At 55.3% G+C, this 16,399-nt stretch overlaps 7 protein-coding genes across 12 annotated transcripts; 2 read left to right on the plus strand and 5 right to left on the minus strand.

Moving 5' to 3' along the window:
- Positions 1–309: 309 nt before the first annotated feature.
- On the plus strand, positions 310–4,206 carry H257_00795 (hypothetical protein). 5 transcript variants are annotated; one of them, XM_009823664.1, is made up of 9 exons: positions 310–470; positions 516–567; positions 630–716; positions 775–891; positions 946–1,074; positions 1,121–1,211; positions 1,278–1,348; positions 1,418–1,497; positions 1,553–4,206. In XM_009823664.1, exons 1-9 carry the CDS (start codon positions 349–351, stop codon positions 1,635–1,637), a joined length of 834 nt encoding a protein of 277 aa, XP_009821966.1. In that variant the 5' UTR covers positions 310–348; the 3' UTR covers positions 1,638–4,206. The 5 variants fall into 5 exon arrangements, with proteins under 5 accessions (XP_009821966.1, XP_009821968.1, XP_009821970.1 ...); XM_009823666.1 differs by having other exon boundaries at positions 310–567; XM_009823668.1 differs by having other exon boundaries at positions 1,121–1,348.
- H257_00796 (hypothetical protein) lies at positions 1,387–4,205 on the minus strand. The gene has a single exon (XM_009823669.1). It carries the CDS (start codon positions 4,071–4,073, stop codon positions 1,662–1,664), a length of 2,412 nt encoding a protein of 803 aa, XP_009821971.1. The 5' UTR covers positions 4,074–4,205; the 3' UTR covers positions 1,387–1,661.
- A 1-nt stretch (position 4,207) lies between the features above and the next one.
- Positions 4,208–8,937, minus strand: H257_00797. Of its 2 annotated transcripts, XM_009823670.1 has the most exons (17): positions 8,423–8,937; positions 8,277–8,371; positions 7,751–8,222; positions 7,564–7,695; positions 7,367–7,521; positions 7,288–7,320; positions 7,007–7,238; positions 6,780–6,951; positions 6,623–6,721; positions 6,457–6,548; positions 5,768–6,407; positions 5,284–5,695; positions 5,121–5,219; positions 4,975–5,059; positions 4,901–4,933; positions 4,659–4,851; positions 4,208–4,608 (listed from the first exon to the last, which is right to left on the minus strand). In XM_009823670.1, exons 1-17 carry the CDS (start codon positions 8,898–8,900, stop codon positions 4,245–4,247), a joined length of 3,786 nt encoding a protein of 1,261 aa, XP_009821972.1. In that variant the 5' UTR covers positions 8,901–8,937; the 3' UTR covers positions 4,208–4,244. The 2 variants fall into 2 exon arrangements, with proteins under 2 accessions (XP_009821972.1, XP_009821973.1); XM_009823671.1 differs by lacking the exon at positions 4,901–4,933 and having other exon boundaries at positions 8,423–8,933.
- Positions 8,938–9,109: 172 nt separating this feature from the next.
- On the minus strand, positions 9,110–12,209 carry H257_00798 (hypothetical protein). The gene is made up of 2 exons (XM_009823672.1): positions 11,355–12,209; positions 9,110–11,293 (listed from the first exon to the last, which is right to left on the minus strand). Exons 1-2 carry the CDS (start codon positions 12,167–12,169, stop codon positions 9,208–9,210), a joined length of 2,901 nt encoding a protein of 966 aa, XP_009821974.1. The 5' UTR covers positions 12,170–12,209; the 3' UTR covers positions 9,110–9,207.
- A 392-nt stretch (positions 12,210–12,601) lies between these two features.
- On the minus strand, positions 12,602–13,559 carry H257_00799 (hypothetical protein). The gene has a single exon (XM_009823673.1). It carries the CDS (start codon positions 13,518–13,520, stop codon positions 12,669–12,671), a length of 852 nt encoding a protein of 283 aa, XP_009821975.1. The 5' UTR covers positions 13,521–13,559; the 3' UTR covers positions 12,602–12,668.
- Positions 13,560–13,708: 149 nt separating this feature from the next.
- Positions 13,709–16,374, plus strand: H257_00800 (hypothetical protein; the record flags this gene model as incomplete). Its single annotated transcript, XM_009823674.1, has 4 exons — positions 13,709–14,269; positions 14,325–14,381; positions 14,437–14,700; positions 14,768–16,374. The coding sequence occupies 4 exons, from the start codon at positions 13,709–13,711 to the stop codon at positions 15,068–15,070; spliced, it is 1,185 nt and encodes a 394-aa protein (XP_009821976.1). The 3' UTR covers positions 15,071–16,374.
- Positions 14,976–16,286, minus strand: H257_00801 (hypothetical protein). Its single transcript, XM_009823675.1, has one exon. It carries the CDS (start codon positions 16,257–16,259, stop codon positions 15,093–15,095), a length of 1,167 nt encoding a protein of 388 aa, XP_009821977.1. The 5' UTR covers positions 16,260–16,286; the 3' UTR covers positions 14,976–15,092.
- Positions 16,375–16,399: the final 25 nt, after the last annotated feature.

Raw genomic sequence — 16,399 nt, forward strand, 5'->3', positions numbered from 1 at the left:
TGAACTTTAGGATCCAAGCGACGCGCCCTCATTGGCCCAGCCGTGTCCCATAAATGTATACGTCAGCGATTGCGGCGACAGTGGGTTCACTTACAGTAGCCCTTCTCACCTGATGCTTCACTGGCGAGTTCTGCCAATATCAGGGTACAATATCTGCAAGGCTCACATCACATCGCCGAAGGTGATGCGCAAGAGCCCTGGAAGTGGGTGATTACACTGATGTCCTAATTTACAGTAACGTTAGTGCAAACCACATGGGAGATTACGTTGACAGCACAATGTCATCCGGATAACCAATTGTTTCCGTGCCTTCGACAGTAGGCTGACGGGTGAGCACCAACCGCCATCATGGATACCATCGGCTCGCCATTCTCATTGAGGATGATAACACCAATCCAAGCACTCGTCTGCGCACTAGTCATAATACTAGGGCAATGCAGTACCGCAAAACCTGTTGCCACTGCGTCCACGTAAGCACACTCAATGATTGAGCGCCTCCATCAGTATCCCGACAGGCACTTATGTTCCCGGCAATTGAGTCGTGAAGCCATGCACATCATCCACCAAGTACATCAAGTCGAGCGTAGTGGTGGTTCATTATGATGAGAGCTCATGGGTTGGTTTCGTAGAAAGTATTCTTGCCAGCCCAAGCCATGCACTTCCACGTGCCTGACGAGTGTCCGTTCGTGGCCGACCACATTCTCCACCTCGAGCATGTTCGATTTGGCGCGTCCCTTGATGCCTTCGTCATGTGACACTGCAATGCATGTATAGGAACAGCGCAAGGAACGCACACACAGCGGCAGGTATCGATGTGGGTTTTGCAAGAAGCAATTCCGCAACGAAGAGTACCTCGACGGCCATTTCGACCGCAAGCACACCCCAGTCTCGGTACTTTCCACACTTTGAAGTGCCACGACCTTTGAGAACTCTCTCGGTTCGTAGAGCTCGTTGCCAACGGGGCTTTGTATGGCGGACTACTGCGACATCTTGAACTGCCCCACGTACATCTCCCAAGCTCGGCATGCCAAGTGCACGCACTCCTCTGCCCGTCGCCTCAAACAAAAGTGCCAGGTTTGTCCACTACCTTCGTCGCTCTTGACAACGAAGCGATCATCAGGCGCTATTCCAAGCGTGCTTTCCATACCAAGAGCCATCGTTCGATGCCACGACACTGCGGCGCGGCGAGCCAGAGGCCAACCAACTTTACGGTATCCTAGTACAGTAGTGGATAGTACTTGGGTCAACTTTTGTTTCCCATTGGATTGTGTGCTTAGAATCCATGCTCGTGAGCATCTGCGACACCATTTCGTGCGACGCCCCAGACACAGTGGACCCCCCCTCACTTGTAAAGTCGACCTACCCCCCATCTCCATATTCCTATACCTAGTAGTACAGTATTCACAAGTGCGGCTAGTTTTCAATCGTGGCCGTCGCGTTGCTCAAATTTGTTTGCCTCATGGGGGTACTGATGGGGCTCATCTATGCATTTGATCGGTATAACCTCTATGATCACATACTATACTATCTATTTGTGTGATGCTGGCTCTAGGCCCAATGTTCCCATGGCCAAACCATCAATTCATCGCCCGAAAGCCACGTCCATGTGGCGACAACCCCTAGCCCACGCCGACTGATTGACCACTCGAATTGCATTTGCTTTAACCCGACAACATGGCGAATTCGGCCAACGTCAATTTGCCCTTTTTGTTCTTCTTCTTCTTCTTGGACGCTTGCTGCGGGGTGGACTGTTGTGTCTGGTGATTGGGATCGTCTTCCCCCCACGCTGCAACCGACATTCCGGGCTTTTTGCCCAATAGCTGAACGTGCTGGATGCCGATGGCGGGTGCTGCTTTGGGCAGTTCGGGGAAGTCGCTTCGAGTCCGACTGGGTACTTTCCCCTGGGTTTGCAACTGCAGGTCGTGGAGGCTGCCTTGAACTGACTCGGCCGACACGATCTGAATCTTGGACGACTCCGGCGTGTAGCCACCAGACACGATGGGGGCGGACACGGGCTCGCTCCAGCTGGCGGCGGAGCTCCAGCCCACGACGTTGTCAGGGGTCGCCTTCGTTTTCTTGTTGCGCGCCCGGGCGTTGAATGCGTCCCGATCTGTGTTGTTGAGCACGACGTTCATCTGGTGGCCATTCTTCGAGTACTTGGGCACGGCCCCTACTTCCTTCAAAGCGTTTCCCCAGCCCACCGCTGCTGGAATGGGCACTTGTCTGGCTTTTTTCGGCTTAGTACTTTGAGCTGGTTTCGGAGCAAGTTCTGGAGCAGGCCAGTCTTCGGCGGCGGATTTCGCCCGTGCGGCTGGTTGGGGGGCGCTTTGAGCGTTGGTTGAAGCCGCAGGATTGGCATATGAAGGTTTAGGAGCCGAAGACGTGGCGGCGGCGGCAGCCGGCGGGGAAGTCGCCGTCTCTGCGGTGACCTTGGACGGCCGCTTCCGCAGCTTCGTGTCGTGGTACCCCACCGGTTTCGAATTGTTGTGCAGCACCAGCACCTCAGTGACTTGGCTTTCGTCGGGGAGCAAACTCATGAGTTTCGGAAATAACTCGTGCAAGTCCTGAGGTCGAAACATAGCCCGCGCCAAGCTGTAAAACGACACGGCCGGGATCTCCTTTTGGCGGAACTTTTTGCACACTTCTCTGAATTGGACGTACTTGGCTTCGCTGCCCAGCGCCGCTTGGATGCTTTCAATCACCGATTCCTGCGGCGACTCGTCTGTCGAAATATAGGCTCTGACCGCGGGCTTCTCTTCGTCTTCGTCCACGGGGGGTGCAGCAGCCGCGGCGGGTGTGGGCGGCGGGGACGGCGATGGAGTGGCCGCCGCCTTGTTCTTCTTCTTCTTGGTCGGTTTCACCAACCGTAGAAACGGATTGTTGGCGCCCAACACTTCGGCAGCCTGCTGCATCTCGGGGTACTCCCATGGGTCGCTTCCATGCATGTGGGCACGCATGGCAAGCGTCGGCTGCGGCGCAATGGCGTTGCGGTACAGCGAAGATGACGATGCCGCCGAGGTTGAGGACGCCAGTTGCGGAAAGTCTTCCTGGCGCGGTATGCGGATGCTTTGGCTCTGCCATGGCGTGAAGTTGAGCGTATCCGCGTTGCCAACCAGCGCGGGAAAGTCGGCCACGGTAATGCTGGCCGCATCGGACGCGACCGACAGCGGCGTGTAGTCGTCGCGGGGTTTGTACTCGTCGCGGCCTTCGCGGTCGGCGCGGCGCACGGAGAAGTTGACGTCGATGCGCTTGCTCACGGGGATGTGCGGATGCTTGTTGGTCATGTGCGCTTGGAACTCGATGTGGTTCTTGAACACGACGAACTTGGCCTCAAGGCATGACGGTACTTCGCAGAGAAAGTGCTCGGACCGGAAGTGCTTCTCCATGTCGTTGTAGTCCTTGTAGTACCGGTTCTCAATCCCGTACGCGTGCAGGCAGATCTCGCACTCAAAGTGGTTCTTCCGAAGGTGTTCGTGGAGCTCGTTGTTGCCGTAGTAGCTGCTCGCGCAAAAATTACACTTGGGGTGGCCATTGAACCCGTGCTCGGGGTTCCCTTGTGTCTTGTGCTTCTTCAACGCGCTGGCCGTGTACAGCTCCTGCTCTTCGAGAAACACGTGCTTGTGGTCCAAGCAGATGTCGCAATACGACAACGCGTGCTTCGTGTTCAAGTGCTGCTTGAGGGCCTTGATGTTGGGAAAGCTGTGCTTGTCGGGGCACGCGCGGGCGGAACACGTGAGGCTGCGCAGACCCTGCACGGCGCTGTAGTTTTCCTTGAGGAAGTACATGCCCGAAGCTTCGTCAAACGTGTGGCTTGGGCCAATGTTGTCCCCCCAGTCCTGGAAGCTCTCAAACGTCATCGCGTCGTCGGTAATGCAGATCACGCGGTCCATTTCCGTTTTGCACATGACGCAGTGCTTCGACTTGAGAAGCTGTCGCATGCGCAGGGCACAGATGCTGCAGCAGCCCAAGTGGTTACATGAGCCGACGGTCTGGAACCTCGTCTTGTTGTCAATGTTCAGGCAGCACACCACGCACGCTTGCGACGCCGAGCTCGCTCGTCGTCCTCGCGCCATTCGTGTGTGTGGATGGGTGGAAAATCGAGTTTAAACATCTCGGGGATTGTTTAAAACACGCAAATCATACGGTTAAACACCGTCCGGTAGTCATTTTCCTTGCAATTTCCAGTGTGAAGTGCAAGACCGTCATTCTCGTATTGGACCTTCATTGGTTTTTGTACTTGTGCATTACAGTATTCGATTGGTGCTTGGTTCCACCACGACCTGTCCTTCGCCGTCCACGTTGACCACGCGTGCAGCGTCGCTGGCTCGAAAGCACTTGGGCTTGGTCCATTGACTTTCGCCCGTCTTCAAGTTGAAATAGTAATACGCTTGGACAGTCTCGTCGAACACTTTTTCGTAGCTGGCTTGGGCGAGGTGCAGAGCTTCCTGGCGGGCTTTACGGAGCCGAAAGATTCCTTGAATGCGCACGGCCGCGCTGTCCTGGGTTTTAAACTTGGTCGGACTCGGGCTTGTCAATCGAGTGCGCTTTTGAAGCAGCAGTGGCGCCGTCCATGAGGATGTCTTGTTCACGTGGTCGTAGTAGAAGCTCCTGCAGCGAATCGTGATGATTTCCCCCCAACAACACCTCTACATATATACCGTTGAGTATTGGGGTCGTAAACCTTTTGAAACCGCGACACCAATGCGTTGATAGACACTACTTGGGCCTTGTGTCTTCGATAGTGCCGCTGTACAATCTTGGCAGCTTCTTCCGGGTCCAGTACGGTGTAAGGGCGGCGCCGCCTTGGGGGCGTGGATATTATCGTGGGGCTAGCTACAGCTTGTACACTTTCTACACGAGCCAAATGCAGATGAGACCTTCAATGGCACTCCTTCCGTACCCCCGTTGGTGGCATTACTGTCACCTTGATCGCCTGACATCGTTTAGTCACTCGACACAAAAATACTCATGTACCTCGAGATGCCTTGTCGGCTGCTTGGGTCGCCGCCGCCAGTGCTTCCTTCTCTTTGGCCATTTCCACCACGACTTTATCGTACACCTAGCTCCGACGCAAGCCTGAGTTTGCCGTTTGAGTACAATACTGATATATATCATCAAACCGCATCGTTCCACAACGGTGGCGGCGTCCACGTCACGACGTCGGTCTTGATGTTGTGGTAAAAATGGGCTTTCGTTTCGGGATCCCACACGCGCTCGTACTGCACAGTCATGTAAAATTGATTGACGACATACTAAATGTACTTGGTATGCTAGATACTGTACCTGCCGATGCAGTTGTTTCTGGGCGCGTTTGCGAGCAAGTTTCGACCGCAGCGCAGCTTGCAATCGAATGGCGGCATCCACGTCGTTCATGTTGTACGCCTTCTTTTTCTTTCGTTTGTGGTGCAGGGAACTGTCGTGACCAATAATGGTATTGTACACGGGCGGAATCTCGACATGTTTGAGCAGCGCTGGCTTGGACCATGTCGTGGTTTTGGTGACGGTGTCGACGAAATAAGGTTGTTGGGTTGTAGGGTCCCACGCTTGCTGGAACCGCGCCTGTACGAGCGCCACGAGGTTACGTCTGGCTTTCCGACCCCGGTACAGCCGCTGCAGCGTCGACGCCGCCGTGGCTTTGGTGTACGTTGTTGGTCGGGGCTTGCGAGGTTCCACCGTCGGTGTCTCGTTGAAGAATCTACGGGGTATGCATGCAAGATGACCAGTCATACGACGATCGATAGTGTAGGGGGGGTAGTATTATTATTACCTCGGTTTGGTCCATGTCACGTCTTTCGTTTTCGAGTCAAAGTAATACGTGGCACCTGTGGACGTGTCGACGACGGCTTGGAATCGTTTTTGCATCATGAGCCGCAGGTTCTTGCGTGCTTTCGCCCCCCGCACACATCGCTGAACGGTGGCGATAGCTTCGGCTTCGGACATGCCTCGCCGCCGCTTGATCGGCTTGGGGACGTCGTGGAACGGGTTGTCCCACCGCACGGCGTTCGTGCGCCGGTCTCGGTAGTACGTTCGTCCGTCTACCTTGTTGACACAGGTTTCATACCGACTGCGCAGGATCGCCTGGACGAGTTTGCGGGCTTTTCGGGATCGGTATAGGCTCTGGATGACTCTGGCGGCGTCGTCGACGGTGTACGGTGGCTTGATGACATCGTCGTCGTCGGGGTCGCGGATGGGGCACTCCAAGTGCAGGGGCAGCAGCGTCGGCCGAGCCCACGACTTGTGGTGGTTGCACGTGTTGAAATAGAAAAACGCGTCGTGCCGAATCGAAAACACGCGCTGGATGCGCTCGAGGAACGTTTGGTGGAGGAACTTGACCCCTTGTCGCTGCCGGAACTTTCCCTGGAGCTTCCGCACCGCTTCGTATTCGCCCATGGACCCTTTGCGCTTGCCTACTCAAACCATTCAACAAGCTCACTATATTGCAACGACGATGCAAACCGTGGTGTTCTCGCTTGTGCTTGCATATGCGACACAGTGTGAGCTTGTTCAAAGTGGATTCAAACCCTGGACACCGCCAGCACAGCCGACACCTACCCCCAACATGAACAGGTCAGTTTTCTTTTGTGTCGTTCTTGACAAGGGATGAATGTACAGCAAGTAATACCTTGGATGCAGCATGTCTTGCAAGTCGATGCCGTCCAACGCGTCCTCCGCCGCCTTTTTGAGCATGTCTTCAGCTCGCATTTCCGCACTTGGACGCAACCTACGCCATGATACGTTCATACATTGCATGTATATGTGATGCAAATTGAGTGATATACCGAGGAATGCACGCATGAGAGGATTGCAATGGCATTGGCGGGCACATGGACAAATCCAACTTGGGTACTTCGGTCGACCTTGTATGCCACAGCAAATGGCGATGCTTGGCTTCGTACAGCTGTTCGTCCATGGCCAAAATGCAAAACGCGGTAAACGAAGCGCCACACGCGACTATCACATCAAGGCATCAACAAAACCAGCCTGATCAGCAAACTCGAAGGGGTACTCGTGGCAATGCGCCCCCGCGACCCTTTTAACGACGGCAACTTGTGCGGCAGGGGACTGAACGCCTGGTGACTTCCCCACGTGTACAGAGACCCGGTCTCCGTGAGAACGGCGGTGTGATGCATCCCGCAAGACACGACTTTGACGAACTCCAGCGGCTCGTTGGCGCGCTTCATGGGGGGGAGGATAACCATGTGGGGGGACGTGGCATGCAGAACATTGCCTTGTCCGAGCTATAACAACCATTCGATTTCAACTAATCGACAATGGCAGAGTACTCACTTGGCCGCAGATTCCATTTCCCCACGTAAATACCTACATACAACGTCAAATACATGTATGAACCACGACCCAGACGTACGACGCCACTGGTTTGACCAAGGCGATCCACCATCAGCGCAGCCGTGTGCCATGGCCCGCATGCAATGTCGATGGCTTTATTGTACGGCGCAATGAGCCCCGTGACCTTTCGGGGCTGCGACACAATGTTGTCGCCTATGGCCTGGGCCAGGCGACCTGGAAATGCTTGGTCATAGATACTTGATCAGTAGTACATACCTCCGTCATTGCACCCCCACGAGTACATGTCACCGTCGGCGGTTACCACGACACTGTGCAATGTACCACAAGCCACTTTCCGAACCGTGACTCCGAGCAAGGCTTTTACTTCCACAGGAGTGAACACCGTGCCTAGCCAGTCCCCCACATTAGTCCATGCAAGTCAGACAGATATCAACTCGCCCACCTCCCTCATCGAGGCCCAATTGCGCATGCGAGTTACTTCCCCACGCGAACAGCACGCCGTCGCGCCCCTTGACTTGATTGCACACTGCCATGGAATGCTGGGCGCCGACTCCAATGGAAATAGTCACAAAGCTCTCGATGGCCCCGACCACAACGGGATTCTGGTGATGTTTGGTCGCATTGTCGGCGCCCAGTTGGCCGTGGGCGTTGCTGCCCCAGCTGTACACTTCGCCCGCCTTGGCTAGCGCCATCGCGTGCGAATGCGTCACTTGAATGGACTCGATGTGTCCAATTCGCAACGTTTGCATCGGCATGGGGTTCGCCAGCCACGTCGACTGGTACGGCAGATCAAACGTGTCCTGGTTCACCAACGTGCTGCAGTACCCCACTTGCGCCGACTGTCCTGACGTCTTGCACAACCACACGGCCCCACTCGCAGAATTTATCGCGTACAACGCTTCCGATTCGTAGCCCTATCATGCCATCCACGATCAAATCGATTGGTAAAAGGAGGAAGGTACACACACCGCGGCGACGATGGTGATGTTGCGGCCACTAAGTGGTCGAATGATTCGAGGCTCCCCCTTGGGCAATGCAGGCAGCACGTACACGCATCCCTGGGCTATACAAACCAATAATATGACAGGAACTGGCACTTGACGACGCACAGTACCTTGAAGCTTCTTCTCGGTCGCGCGCATCGCAGCTTCGATGGCTACGTCTTGCACGTGCATGCGCAAGTCGATCCAGTGCTGGATCGAGCGAATCATGTGCTCCTTCTTGCACATGGTGGTCGGCAGTTCCAATCGGAACGCCAAATCCTCCAACTCGGCGCGTTTGAGGTCTCGGAGGTTGACGCCTTCCCAGAACTCCCTGTCGAAGAAGATACGATGCAGCTTGACTCGTTGCATCGTCGATCGCACGTTGTCTCTGGTTTCCCGGTGGTCCATGTGGTATCGGTACGCTCGAAACTTGCGCTGGATCATCGTGGCGGCAAACTGCCGCTTTTTCGTCCGCATGTGGCGGCCCCATTCCAGTCGACCTCGCTTTAACGGGTGGGTGATGCCATTCTTTCCTTTCTTCCGCTTTCTCGATGGAGACCCCAGCGACGGCGGCGGGGGTGGCGGCGGCTGCTTCTTCGTGTCTGGCATTTCTATCTCATACAGCGTGGCTTTTGTTAGGGCCGACGTAAAATCCCTGCGATTAACCCCGTTATCGACGGTTTCACTACTCGGTTACAATTTGGTCCCCAAGATCGTCATTTAATACTTACCGAGTAGTACTGTACTATACAGTATACTAGAAGTATTCACAGTAAGGTGAACTATCCTCGACAAGAGGGCCATCCATATATGTATGGGCAGTGGAGAGACATATGTCATCTCTGCAGCTGGGGTATTACAAGGCGGGGTACTAATTATTTGTGTGATAACATTGTACTACGTGTGACGCAGCCATCTAAAACACACCGACAAACCAGCGCTGATACTTGTCGTACCAGCGGGTCCGCCAGTTGTCCAACGACGCATCGATCAGCTGATGGACAAAGTCTTCGCACTCGTGCACCGACAAGTCGGGTCGGAATCGGTCGGCCAGTCGGTCCACGGTCCCCCGCGGGTCGCCCTGGAAGCACGGCAGGTCTTCGTTGCCAGCGACCATCATTTCCACGAGCAGCGTGATGCGGTATCGGTACTTGCGGGCAACGAGGAACGACCGCACACAGAGCGACCGGAACCGCCGGAACGCAGCGGACCGCGGCCCACCCATGACTTCGACAAAGTCCGACGTGAGTTTGAACGGCGCCGACTCGAACGCGGCGTTACCGGGCGAGTTGCTCAGCATGAAGCCAAAGTCAATGTGAATCACGTGGCCGTCCGCGTCCACGAGGATGTTGCCGTTGTGCCGGTCTTTGATTTGGAGCAAATAGCACACAATTGAGTACGCCGCCATCGACTCGACAAACGCCTTCTGCGCCGCGAGGCCCGTCGACGACGACGGGTCACCGAACCGCCGCGCATAAAAGTCCTGGAGCGACACGAACTCGGGGTCGTTCTTCTTGAGCGAGTCGAGCGAAATCGTGTCGGCAATCGCCTCGACGAGTCCGGCGGTGGGGGACGTGGCTAGCACGTCGTACGGACGCAGAAATACTGGCAACTTAGCGTCCGAGAACACGTTGGCAAACTGGCGAATCAGCTGCGACGCGAATTGCTCTTGGCGGAGGTCGTCGTTGCTTTTAACGATCACGGGCAGCAGCCGCCACGTCGGCAGGTGGCCCCACGGACTCGTCGCCCGGAGCCGCGCCTCCTTGTCCACCCATCGTTCTTTGAAGATCACACATGGCAAGTCTGAGCTGGACGGGCTTCGGGGACCTGGAACGGGGTGGTGGTGGTGGTACGGGTGGTGATGGCTGCTGGGCTCGGCATCGTCTGCAAAGCGCAACGACGCCAGGAACTCGTCTGTGCTATCTGCGCGTCGGAGGCGGGCGGCTTCCGTCGGCGTCAACATGCCTTCCGACGGGGTGGGGGACAAGACATGGTCCACATGCGACGACGGAATGTGTATCGACAGGGGTCTCACCCTCACTTTGGGGGACAGGTGGGCAGGGTACGGATACTCAAAGCTCGAAGCCCCGACTTGCAGAGGTGACGCTGTGTGATGGGGCAAAAGCGACTCTTCCTTGGAGCTGATGGCGCGGGCCGATTGAAACGGCGGACCGCTCAAGGGCGTGAGGGCCTTGGGCTTCAACGACCCCAGCAGTCCATCGAGGAGCGTAGTTTCTGGCATCTTGGGTTCGCTCCAAAAACCCAAGTTGTCGGGGTCTGTCACGTGGCGCACGACGGGCGTCTCGGCCCCCTCGAGGTCCCCTGGACGGACCACGGGCGTGGACGGCTTGCTTGAATCGGCCTTGCTGGCGACCATAGACAGCCGGAACCGGTTCTTGAGCTGCGCGAACCGGTCCATGGGCTTCTTTTCGTACGAGAAGAAGTCGACCACTTCCAGGCAGAGCAGGTACGGCACCCGTTCGCGGGTGGAGAAGGTAAAGCTCTCGTTCAAGTGGATCTTCTTGATCCGATGGAAGGGGTTGCCCACGGGGACAAACAGGGACAAACTTGGGAGAAACGTCGTTTGCAACTCGGCGAGCACTTGGCGCAGATGCATGTTGCGCTGGTCGCGGTCCCGGGGAATCAAACGCAGGTTGGACGACAACGCGACCAGTTCCGACACGAACCGATGGTTCCACGTGAACGGATTCACGGCGCCCACTTCATGCATTGGCTGGAACGTCTGGTAATGCGTAGTGTCGTTGTCCTTGAGCAGAATTTCGGATTCGGGGGCGATCACAACGTTAGCTGTGGGCAGGGCCAACGGCTTTTCGCCCATCGCTTGATGCGTCAGCAGTTTCTTGGACGGGTCCAGCCCACGGACGGAGATCTCGTCGATCAGCATCTGCACCCGCATGCGACTCTCTTCCGACGAGTACGCGGGACTGCCGACGCAGTACGACTCCAAGTACCAGCGCATCTTTTGGGCAAATACATGCGACCTATGCATGCATTTTGTGAGCGTTTTCGTGGGGATGGATGAACAACAACAACTTGACGTACTCTTTGCACACTCGAAGCAAGATCAAGCTCAGTTTGCCTTCGGAACTCTGCTGGAACGCGCCCAGGAGCAGAAAACTGCATAGCTGCGGAATGTAAAACTCAAATTCCTTGGGATCGGCATCGTACAAGTGCTCGAGACGCATGGCCGCGTCGTCCTTGTGCGCGTAGATGCGCAGCACGGCGTTGAACGTGGGGTCGGTCGTGCTGCGGAACGTGGACACGAGCTTCTCCCACTTGTCGCGCCACCGTTCAAGCTTCTTCTTCTTGGTCGAAAATAGCGCGTCGTCAATCGCGACGGAAGATGGATCGTTGCGACTGATGCCTTTTTTCTCTTCGAGTAGTTGCTGGATGTGCTCTTCTTCATGGTTGCCAGGGATTTCGCGCTCGCGGTTGCGGCAAATCACACACAACGCTTGGAAGGCCGTGGCCACCATCGACGACAGCACGACGCTCCACCAGTACCTCGTCATCCACGCGTCCGACCGGAACAGCGAAAACGCCTTGGAGTCGTTCTGGAAGATGTACACGATCAAACTCAGCACTGTGAGGATGCAGAGTTGGCTGCACACGATTAGGAACACAAAGCATCGAGTCGTTTTGTACAAAGAGCTCTTGGTCACGCAAATGACGTAGACGAAGAGAAGGGCGCGCAGCAGGGCCAGCCACACGACACATGCGGTGCTTTGTCTAAAATCCAGCGCATCGGCCCAGTCGCGCTCAATGATGCTTGCTCGATTGGCAACAAGGGGAACACCCACATAGAGCCCGAAGACAAGCGCTTCCAGCAAGAGTCCAATCGCCGACGAAATGTACATCTCGGCGCGCGGCGAAGGTCAAGGCGGCGCCAGAGGTGATTTAAATCTCGACGTTGCAGTCATTCAACAGCAAAACCTGTCACAATTGATCTTCTAGCCACCACCCTCTTCCGCAGTGCATACTCATGTCCAGTGTAATCGTATCTAACTCATTCTCACAGGATTGACAAATCGAAGTGCAAATATGAATTAAAAGTGTATCGGAATGAAACCACGAGGTTCGTACATCAACTGCCTTGTTGCTTTTTGAGTCGCCGCAAGGGCCGACACGCAATTCTAGTACCTAGTTCCTTACAAGGCAGCTCCTGTAGGAACCACAGCTACGTAGGATTCAAGGAATCTCAATTGTCTGATGCTTGAATCACAATCGAAGTTCGTAGTTGAACCCGCACCATGTTTGTTGCTGCCGCAACACCTGGAGTGAATTTCAAATAAGATCAAAGTGTGCGTGTGTTGGAAGTTAACTCAAATGAATCGATGGCTCCGATGACGGAGGCGGTTATACCAACCGGGTGGGTTGCTTGCCAGCGGCGGCAACCTTCTTGTGCTTCTCCAACGCTTCTTGCAACTTTGCAGTGCCACCTTGCGACGACTTGGCCTTTCCGTGCGACGTGCCTTGGGTCATGTGCACGGCCACGAAGAACACTGCAATCGCATACGACACGAGCGCGGCTATCTCCAAGTAATACGACAAGGCAAAGTTCAAGCCGTTGCCACTTGGTTGTTGCTGGCTCCACACGATGCACACGATAAGCGACCACACGCCGGCGAGAAGCGTCATGAACAGTGCAAAAGACACCAGACACGACCGGTTCTTGGAACAGCACACGCCAAGGGCGATCATGAGAGTTCCCATGATGCCAAACACAGGACTCATCATCGAGAACGCCAACGTGACCTTGCCTTTGACTCCGCAGGTTTTGGTCAGAAAGTCGTCGAAGACGGCTTGATCGATGCCTTCGACGGTCGAAAATAAACGCGGGGCACTGCTGCTGTTGTCTTGGCTGAACGTAGCGCAGATACCTTGGTTGGGGAGAACGATCGTGTTGTTCAGGTCGTTGTTCAGATTCACGCGCACCTTGGTGTTCGACGTATAGTAGAGGTAGCATTGGCCATGGGTTCCAGAGAGTGGACCGGTAGTTTGCAACGACGCCGTCGTTGTGCCTGTGTTGGCATATGACAGCTCTGTACAATAACCCCATACACCAGCTGTAAAGCTTGCGGCGGCGATTTCACGCTTGGGCGACACACCAAGCATGGACCAGAGTGGCAAGCCGGCGGCTGTGGTGGAGAAGACGACGGCAACCACCGACATGACGAGGCTTAAGAGGCCCACACAGGTGCATGGCATCGTTGATATTGTTGGCACTTGAGGGTTTGAGTGGTAAATCGCAAATGAAAGCTGAAACCCACGATCCATGACTACATGACGTGCACCATATTCTGGAGAAAACGAAACGGATATCCGGATAAAGTATCCGGGGATTCTGTAACGGCTGACGGTTTCATCGACGTGGGTGGTCAGAATGTAGGGCCGAAATGGCGTCGAGTTTGCTGGTGCTGCTCGCAGATGTGGAGGCCAGCATCCAGAAGGTCCAAGGAGCGCTGCATTGCGAAGAAGATGCTTATCGTCATGAGATCGACATGGCATCTATCCTTGACGGACACGAATTCGAATTGGTGCAAGAGCTAGCCGATGCCTGCCTTCTAGCTGTCGGTGCAGCAGTGGACCATGTCGTAATCCCAGTGCAAGCACCGGTAGAATCAACAAGCTTGGTGGATGAGATTCAAGAACTTGAGATATTGCTGGGAGAATTGCTGCCCAAAGCTAACCCGGACGAGAACGATGACGACGTCGATGGGGGCAGCACTGCCAGTACAGTCAGCAGTTGTAGTAGTATCAGCAGCAGCAGCGCAACCCCTGAACCCGACCCGACAACCCCTCGACAGGCTGATATGAATAGTCCTAATCGAAAGAAACGAAATCGTCAAGCAGGTTCTCGACGGCGGCACGAACATCGAGCGATGTGGGACTGTTTCGAACGGTCGTGCTTGCAAACCCATGCAGACCGCCATCGCGTCGCCCGACTGTATCGTCATGTGGGTCCTTCCGTATATTCGTTGCCATCATCTTATCGCAATTGCTTCATCGTAGGAAGCACAAGTCAAGGTACAAAAGTGCGTCCGCGCTCGGCTGCAGACAGCTTCGAATGTACGAGACGGACCTGGTTTTAGTAAACACAATCTCACGTGTCTTTCACGTACAGCGGCAAGCCAAACCTCTGGAACTGCTGCCGCCGCCGCCACGCGCGTCTCAATACTTGGACAAATACCACCAAACGCCGTTAACTACAAAGCGACGGACGTGGGCTCGGTCTACACTTCCTGCACCTACTGGAACCCCGTCCACGCTCAACGACCCCGTCAGCATTTTGGTGTCTGTGTACCTCAACGACAACCGCGACACCATGACACGTCTGTACGCGCACTCGTGGGGCGATTTGCAAGCGAAAGCTCGATACAAACTGCAGGTATAGTATATATATATATCAATCCTTGATATGAATACCACCAACCAACGGTGGATTGCTCCTGTAGGTTGGGAATGACACGTTCGACCAATGGTTGCGTGAAGCAGCCCACATCAATCATGCCGACGGCCGATACAACAAGTTCGTGGTCATTGAATCGTTCAGCCAACTCCGTCACGGGGACATCCTCTGTGCCATTCATGCGAAGACGTACCAGCATACCCCGCATCGACTGTCTCGACATGAGCTGTCGAAACGCCATTCAACGTTTTCTAGCAGTCCAAAGAGCCGTCCAAAGGTCGTTGACACCAGTACACGCCCAGCCATGTCACCGAGATGGGATTATAATGGTCGACCTGTTGGCCTTTAATATAAGCAACAGTTATTAAGAACTAAACTGAAAATACCATCCCCACCGGCAACATGACGCATTGTTGCGCTGCTTGTCCTGCGTTTGCAATGGCTTGGTGGTTCTTGGCTTGTTTCTTGACCTCCTTGTCCACCCGACGCAAGTGCACTGTGCATAGGCCGTTGGTCTTGGACAGCTTTTTGCATCCGGTGACCGTGCACAGCTTGTCGCGGCGGTGGACTTCGCAGTACCCTCCCCCCCTATCCGTCCGCACACATCCGTCGATTTGGCAGTTGCGAAAGCCTCCGTGTGTAGCACAGAAGTTGCCCCGTTGGGCCCCTTTAGTGCAGTGTTCCGCTTGGCATCGCTTGCCTCCGCCATGCGCGCGACAGTACCCCCCGCCCTGACTGCTCTTCATGCAATGCTGGTGCTTACAACGGGCGCCGCCGCCATGGGCCTTGCACAAGCCATGGGATTGGGCGGCCTTTGGACACCCTAAGTGCGCGCACTGTTTCCCGCCGCCGTGGCCGATGCAAAACTCTCCGTTTTGAGCAGACTTGTTGCACCCCGGGAGAGTGCACTTTCGTCCCCCGCCATGCGCTTTGCAAAACCCTTTAGAACGGATGCGGCGCCCGCATTGGGGAACTTGGCAAAGCCCAGTGGCGGAGGTGGGGGGCGAGTCCGGCATGTGATGGGATTTCATGTGGGGGGAGAGATGGCCCACAAGGGAGATTGCGGACAGAGCCGTCGGGTAAATGGTGGCGGCGGTGGGGGAATCGTGTGTCGTGGAGGGGGTTGTCCCCCGCGGCGAGTGCGTATTGGGGAGTCCGTCCAAGTTTTCAAACGCACTGCGAAGAAACGATCCGTCCATGGGGTGTAGTTCGGGAAAGTGGTTCAGGACGTGGGTCATGTTCTGGGGGTTGAACGCCATGGGCTCGAGGCTATCGTTGGGTAGTTGAGATGGCAACATCGACTCCATGTCCAGTGCCTCGTGTTTAAAACTGGACGCGGCGGGCTGCTCGTATTCTGTGGATTCTATGGCAAAGAACGACGGAAGGAGGGATTGCTCGCTACAGGGGGAGTTGTCCACGATGCCTTCGAACTGGTGGAATGGCTTCAACGCGGTATCCCAGAGATCGTTTAGATCGTCGTTGACGACTTGGTCATTGTGGATGGACGCGATGGGAACGAGGGGGTAGCTGAATTCCATGAGCGCTTCGCAATTGATGACTGGGAAATATCCGAGTGGCAGGTAGACCCATCGTAATGATTGACGACACCATCATGGCTGCTTTCAACGCTGGGGTGTTGACCACATGGCATCAGTTTCACCTTGTTAAAACGAAACCG

This window comes from Aphanomyces astaci (genome assembly GCF_000520075.1).
Source record: "Aphanomyces astaci strain APO3 unplaced genomic scaffold supercont1.1, whole genome shotgun sequence".
Classification (NCBI taxonomy): Eukaryota; Oomycota; class Saprolegniomycetes; order Saprolegniales; family Verrucalvaceae; genus Aphanomyces; species Aphanomyces astaci.